Source organism: Salmo trutta, chromosome 1 (assembly GCF_901001165.1).
Source record: "Salmo trutta chromosome 1, fSalTru1.1, whole genome shotgun sequence".
Lineage (NCBI taxonomy): Eukaryota > Metazoa > Chordata > Actinopteri > Salmoniformes > Salmonidae > Salmo > Salmo trutta.
The window spans coordinates 25,308,843-25,316,073 of record NC_042957.1 but is presented as its reverse complement, the minus strand read 5'-3'; the positions used below and the strand labels follow the sequence as shown (position 1 = coordinate 25,316,073).

At 42.2% G+C, this 7,231-nt stretch overlaps 1 protein-coding gene across 2 annotated transcripts; it reads left to right on the top strand.

Moving 5' to 3' along the window:
• On the top strand, positions 1-5,467 carry LOC115192109 (leucine-rich repeat-containing protein 15). Of its 2 annotated transcripts, none has more exons than XM_029750266.1 (4): positions 1-440; positions 688-876; positions 1,187-1,885; positions 3,030-5,467. In XM_029750266.1, exons 2-4 carry the CDS (start codon positions 693-695, stop codon positions 3,218-3,220), a joined length of 1,074 nt encoding a protein of 357 aa, XP_029606126.1. In that variant the 5' UTR covers positions 1-440; positions 688-692; the 3' UTR covers positions 3,221-5,467. The 2 variants fall into 2 exon arrangements, with proteins under 2 accessions (XP_029606126.1, XP_029606119.1); XM_029750259.1 differs by having other exon boundaries at positions 2-440; positions 691-876.
• The last annotated feature ends 1,764 nt before the right edge of the window (positions 5,468-7,231 follow it).

Below are 7,231 nucleotides of genomic sequence, written 5' to 3'. Positions count from 1 at the left end.
CATGACTCTTCTCAAACACACACACCCACGCACAAATGCAAACATGCACACAAATACAAACGCACTGGCTCACACACTCACTGGCACATAGTGACTGGGATGTATGTTTTCTCACACGCCCCCATGCACTCCTCTGGGGCATGGAGGAGTTCACTTGGCGGAGACTTCTCCATTTGTGTGAGGTGGCTCACATCCATAATCTGTGAATGCCATTTTTCTCCAGGGACTGTGACATTGCAGATGTGCTGAGCTGGTAGTTTTACAGTCTGGCTGCTGTGGCTGCTGGGAGACGTCTGGGCTAATTCACTCTGACTAGCAGGTAGTTACACGACAGCAGAACAGGCAGTTTAAGAAAATCTGACACTCACTTTGAGAGGCAAAACAAAGTAGACGTCTTAAAGAAGAGCTTTGTACTCCAACAAGTTGCACCAACTGTTCAGGTATGTGCTGATGAGAAAATATTGATTGGTCTCTTCTAGCTAATATAAACTGTAGGCGTGAAGCCGTTCACTCTGCATTTGGATATTTTTTAGAGCGTGTCTGCAAGATGTTAATTCTTAAAACTCTCATCTAATTTCAATGGGATTATCTTAAATTGAATTTCTAATCATCCTTCCAACACAAACTAAATCTTCAAACTTAATCACTCTGCAAGTGCTGAATACTTTCTTTTCCCTGTGGGGGTAGTAGGAATGCAGCTGGTAGCCTGCTTAGCGGTGCTGGTGCTCTGGGTGGCAGAGGCTGTAGAGAATTGTCCCGATGTATGTAAATGCACCAAGCAAACCAGCCCTGAACGGTCAGAGGTCAACTGCCACAAGAAGGGGATGAGGAAGTTCCCCACCAAACTGCCCCCGGATTCCTGGATTCTTAAAATGGGTGAGTCCATTGTTTGCAATCGTGGGAAAACCCCCTTCCTGCAATCTTTGTTGAAAATAGCCTAAAGGATTGAAACTGAATCTCTCATTGAAATGTAGAACTTTGTGATCAATATGCCCCCTGATGGTGTTTTGCCAATATCCTGAAACTAAATCTAAATTTTATATATAAATACTTTTTAAAGAATGTGCCAGCTGTTTGTCTCGGAATCGATAGGCTCTTTTATTGACATAACCACAAGAAATAGGCTGGTCTTACCATTTTCTGTTGTGATTTCTTTCTCATACTATTTCTGTGGTCGATGTCCCAGGCGAGAACAGAATAGTAGACCTCCCGCCAAACATTCTGAAACCCATCCCCAAGATCGAAAGCATCAACTTGGAACGCAACGTCATCAAATCAATACACCCCCAGGCCTTCTCTGGAGCCCGGAGGCTGATGCTGCTCAACCTGTTTGGGAATCAGATCAACAAACTCCCCCTGAAGGGCTTCCAGGACCTGCTCAACCTCCGCTTCCTCATGCTGGGCCAGAACCAGATTTCCAGTGTCAAACCAGACATGTTCACAGGCATGAGGAACCTCTCAGACCTGGACCTGCCTCTCAACTCTCTGACTACCCTCCCTTCCAATGCCTTCAAGCCCTTGATCGCCCTCAAGGTCCTGGACCTGGCCCTCAACCGCATCCAGAGAATCTCCACCAAGGGCTTTGTGGGCTTGACGGAGTTGCTGTTCCTCAACCTGGACAACAACAGCCTAAAGAGCATCCCGGTTGGGGCCTTCAAGCCTCTTGCCTCCCTGGAGATGCTGGTGCTGGATAACAACTTGCTGTCCACGCTGACCTCAGCCACTCTGGAGGGCCTGTCCAACCTGCAGGAGCTCTACCTCAGGAACAATGAGCTGGAGAGGCTGCCCCAGGACCTATTCAGACACACACCCAAGCTTTCCCAGCTGGCCCTCAGTGGGAACAGGCTGAAGACTGTGGATGGAAACATGTTCACCCAGCTGTCTGGTAAGAGACTGACTGTTCACCAAACTATTCTATGCCTTTTTTAAATTATATTTGTGAAATAAATATAATTTGTCATATGTGTTCTTCATGTGTACCATAGATAGACAAAGGTCCAATGCAGCCATTTTTATCTCAATATCAAACCATTTCTGGGTAACAATAAAGTACCTTACTGTGATTGTTTTCAATTAAAAGGGTCAAAAAGAAACAAAAATAGCTTCTCAAGCAAGAATGTTGCTAAGAGTGGACTGAGTGGGGAGGGGAAAACAGAAAATTTGCTGTTATTAGCAGAGAGGTTTGGAACTCTTTCTTATTTGTCTGTTAACTCATTTAGCGCATTGTGATGCCACCATGGAAGACCAAAACTCCACCCCACCAAAACAGGCTGAAACAGCTCTTACAATAAAAGGGCATTATGATAATTTTCACAATTTCACAGTATTATTCCAACCTCATAGTGTGGAAATATACAGGCAACTGCCAAAGTAAAGGAAACACCAACATAAAGTGTCTTAATAGGGTGTTGAGTCAGAACAGCTTCAATGCACCTTGGCATTGATTGTACAAGTGTCTTGAACTCTATTGGAGGGATGCAACACCATTTTTTCATGAGAAATTCCATCATTTGGTGTTTTGTTGATGGTGGTGGAAAATGCAGTCTCAGGCGCTGTTCCACAATCTCCCAAGTGTTCAATTGAGTTGAGATCTGGTGACTGAGACGGCCATGGCATATGATTTACATGCTCATCAAACCATTTAGTTACCACTCGTACCCTGTGGATTGGGGAATTGTCATCCTATGGGGGCATAGTATGGTAGCCAAAATAATGGCCAAAATAATGGCTTGCCCAGCATTTTTATACATAACCCTAAGCATGATGGGATGTTAATTTCTTAATTAACTCAGGAACCACACCTGTGTGGAAGCACCTTCTTTCAATATACTTTGTATCCTTCACTTACTCAAGTGTGTCCATAATTTTGTTTCCGGTATATAAAACGCAGAAACATTTAGTTTCTGACTGCACTGGGCCTTTAAGTTACATTTGGTAATGCAAAGTCATATCCATTTGGATTATGCAGAAGTGAAAGATGTCACAATAAGCATCTAATCTGACTGTGATTCTGCTCTGCCTCCTACCAGGCCTGAAAGAGGTGTATCTCCATGACAACCCCTGGACGTGTGACTGCAACATCAACAACCTGGTGCGCTGGATGTCCCAGACCAAGGCCAACCTCTCCCCTTTGGAGTCCCTGAGGTGTGTTGCCCCAGCAGGTTACCGTGACAAAGCCCTCAATAGCCTCAAAGACCAGAATCTGCGCTGCCGGGCCTAGAGTGAAGCCACGCCAACCCTTACAATGTGCTGCCAAGACTGGAGCCAAACCAACCTTTACTCTACACCAGCATCCTGCATTAGCCACGGTCCTGCTACAGAGTTACCTGTTATACAACACCTACTACTCAGTTATGGTCGAACGACAGCACAGTTACCCATTTCTGTATAACACCTACACTCTTAGAAAAAAGGGTTCCAAAAGGGTTCTTTGTGAGGCAAAGGGTTCTACCTAGAACCTTTAACAACATAAGAACTGTTTTTGGAAGAAAGGGTTCTTTGATGATTCTTTGGAAGGCAAGAAGGGTTCTACATAGAATCATATATCATATATCCCACCATGCTCTATTGCAGGGTGATTTTCAGTATTGTTTGTTTTAATATCTGTGTTTTTGCATGTACATTGATTGATTGATATATTTGATGCTACACAAAGATGAATAGTATACATTTTTTCTAAACAAATCCAATCTGTTCATAGTTGGATTTATTTCACCTGTTACTGAGATGGTTGTTGCAGTTTAGATGATTGAGGTAGTCTCAGTATTCTATCTTCCCTACCCTGGCAGTTATTTGAAATGCAGGTTGAGGGTGATAACAAATTCCACTTGTTGAATATCCTAACTCTGGCTGGATTCCAATAGGAATTAAACATCACTTTGCAAGCCAGCATAATGTGACTTGCAGGCCTGATGTTGCCTGTAAGCCAGGAGTTTCCTAACACCATTGTGTTAGGGTATAACTCTCAAAGAAAGGCTATATGATATTTGTAATGTATTGTCATACATAATAGCTTTTTGAAGGCTAATAAGGCTGGTGGAACCATTTGTAGAGGGTTCTAGGAAGAACCCTCCAAAGATAAAAGGATTCTCAGTAGAACCCTTCAAAGAGGGTTCTAGGAAGAACCTTTAGATGATAAAGTGGTTATTGGTAGAACCATTCATAAAGGGTTGTAGGCAGAACCTTTCATAGAGGGCTCAAGGTAAAACCAAACAGGGGGTTCTATGAAGAACCCTACAAAAAGGGTTACAGGGAGAACCCTCTGCAAAAAGAGTTCCCTTATGGGAAAAAACAGAAGAACCCTACATGGTTCTACTTAGCACCATTTTTTCTAAGAGTGTACTGCAGCCATCGTCCAACATCACTTTTACCTATTACTGTGCAACACCCACACTAGCCATGGTACAGCCACAGCATGACCTGTCATTGTGCAACACCCACACTAGCCATGGTCCAGCCACAGAATGACCTGTCATTGTGCAACACTCACACTAGCGATGGTCCAGCCACAGAATGTCCTGTCATTGTGCAACACCCACACTAGCCATGGTCCAGCCACAGAATGACCTGTCATTGTGCAACACTCACACTAGCGATGGTCCAGCCACAGAATGACCTGTCATTGTGCAACACTCACACTAGCGATGGTCCAGCCACAGAATGACCTGTCATTGTGCAACACCCACACTAGCGATGGTCCAGCCACAGAATGACCTGTCATTGTGCAACACCCACACTAGTGATGGTCCAGCCACAGAATGACCTGTCATTGTACAACACTCACACTAGCCATGGCCCGACAACTGTATAGTTAGCTATTACATTCCAACCATAAGCCAAAGATATTATAACAGTATAACAGAAAGAGAAAGAAGAGCAAAAAGGGATATTTAATAGCTTGCCCTGAGCTTTCTGTAATTGTGGTGTTCTACTTTCCATCAACCCCAAACATATAATTGACATCTTCTTTAACTTGCTATTATTGAGGCGCCCTGAGAAACATACTTCTGTAATATCCTCTGTAATAGCTCATTCATCTGCGCTCCTGTTTTAGTTTATTTATCTTGTATATTTTATATTATCTGAAGTAAATTCATTTCTAGCTTTTCTTTTCAGTAATATCCTATGCTGATAAACCTATCATCATAACATAAGCTTATTTTCATGACTCAATATGTATATAAGGCAATTATAGTATTCCACAGATATGCAATCCTTTTATGCTTATTAGTTTGATATCTTTGACGATTTGCCTATGTTTCTGAGCTTGTCACTGTAGATTGTAGTCAGTTGATCTCCTAATCTAAATATACAATATCTCATTGTTTCCATTGAGTGAAACATATGCTATTGCACTAGTACAATCCTAAAACAGCATTAACTCAGTCTGTAGTCTAATTGATTTCATACTGTACATTCCTTTTGAATTAAAGGCAATTGTGCAATGAACAGCATGTCATCACTCACAGTGACTGTACTGCAGTGGTTCTTGTTTATACACGTCATTTCATCACATCATGAGTTAGTCAAGCCTTTATACCAATTGCAACATTTTTCAGAAGTTCTGAAAAAGCCGCTATTTTCTGCTCCATCCATTTTTATGGAGAGCAGTGTTGCTTCAAAGTGGGAAAGTAGGTTAAAACGTCCTAGTGGCAACTCCCATCACCACCTGAGAAGGAATTCCTCATTGGATTGTTACAGCTGAATAAGCTTCCATAGAAATCGTCGTTCCACCTCCACATTCCAGAGTCAGATAGGCTGCTGAGGCAGCACAGACCTGAGCGTCCAGGCAGACCCTCCACCATGGCACAGTTCTGTTTCAAACTGAGCTAAACGGCTTTACCTTTAAATGGCTGCCTTTCTATATTAGCAGCAACAACATAAGGTAGTGGTACAGCAGGCCTATAGTACATTGTGAAAATAGGCTATTATGTAACTGGCATTCTACAGCTCAGAATTATACTGTTCATTAAAGTATTTTTGTATCACCTGCATTGGAATAGAAAATGACAACCAAAAACAAACAAATTATGAACAGTGATGCATAAGAAATGATAAATAATGTCATTTACTAGCTTCAAATGTATCTATGGTTGAATCCTGGTTGTTCATCATCTCACAGTGCTGATAGAGTAAACCAGCAGATGGTGTTGGAAGGAACAGTTGGAAAACCCTGCTAGCCAGGAGCCAACAGGTAAGCTGTCTATTGATGCATACTCACCTGACCAATCCAAACCACATGCTCCATATTTTGGCATAGGATAGAATCGGTAACATAATCAAGAGCAGAAATACAGTGCCTTGCAAAAGTATTGATCCCCCTTAGCATTTTTCCTATTTTGTTGCATTACATCCTGAAATTTAAATGGATTTTTATTTGGATTTCAAGTAAGGGACATACACAAAATAGTCCAAATTGGTGAAGTGAAATGAAAACAAATTTGTTGTTTAAAAAAAATCTTAAATACATTTTTTTTAAAGTGGTGTGTGCATATGTGTTCACCCCCTTTGCTATGAAGCCCCTAAATTTGATCTGGTGCAACCAATTATCTTCAGAAGTCACATAATTAGTTAATTAGTTAAATAAAGTCCACCTGTGTGCAATCTAAGTGTTACATGATCTGTCACATGATCTCAGTATATATACACCTGTTCTGAAAGGCCCCAGAGTCTGCAACACCACTAAACAAGGAGCTCTCCAAACAGGTCAGGGAAAAAGTTGTGGAGAAGTACAGGTCAGGGTTGGGTTATAAAAAAATATCAGAAACTTTGAACATCCCACGGAGCACCGTTAAATCCATTATAAACAAATGGAATGAATATGGTACCACCAAAACTCAGGGACCAGGCAATTAGAGAGGCAACAAAGAGACCAAAGATAGCCCTGAAGGAGCTGCAAAGCTCGACAGCGGAGATTGGAGTATATGTCCACACTCAACAGAGCTGGGCTTTAAGGAAGAGTGGCCAGAAAAAAGCCATTGCTTTAAGAAAGAAATAAGCAAACACGTTTGGTGTTTGTCAAAAGGCATGTGGGAGACTCCCCAAACATATGGAAGAAGGTGCTCTTGTCAGATGAGACAAAAATGTAGCTTTTTGGCTATCAAGGAAAACGCTATGTCTGGCGCAAACCCAACACCTCTCATCACCCCGAGAACACCACCCCCACAGTGAAGCATAGTGGTGGCAGCATCATGCTGTGGGGATGTTTTTCATCTTGGGAAACTGGTCAGAA

Bases quoted from the DNA above. Each gene is read 5' to 3' on its own strand.
- LOC115192109 (XM_029750266.1), top strand. From the start codon at position 693: ATGCAGCTGGTAGCCTGCTTAGCGGTGCTGGTGCTCTGGGTGGCAGAG. The intron at 877-1,186 runs GTGAGTCCATTG...TCGATGTCCCAG, and splicing joins TTCCTGGATTCTTAAAATGG to GCGAGAACAGAATAGTAGAC. The intron at 1,886-3,029 runs GTAAGAGACTGA...GCCTCCTACCAG, and splicing joins CATGTTCACCCAGCTGTCTG to GCCTGAAAGAGGTGTATCTC.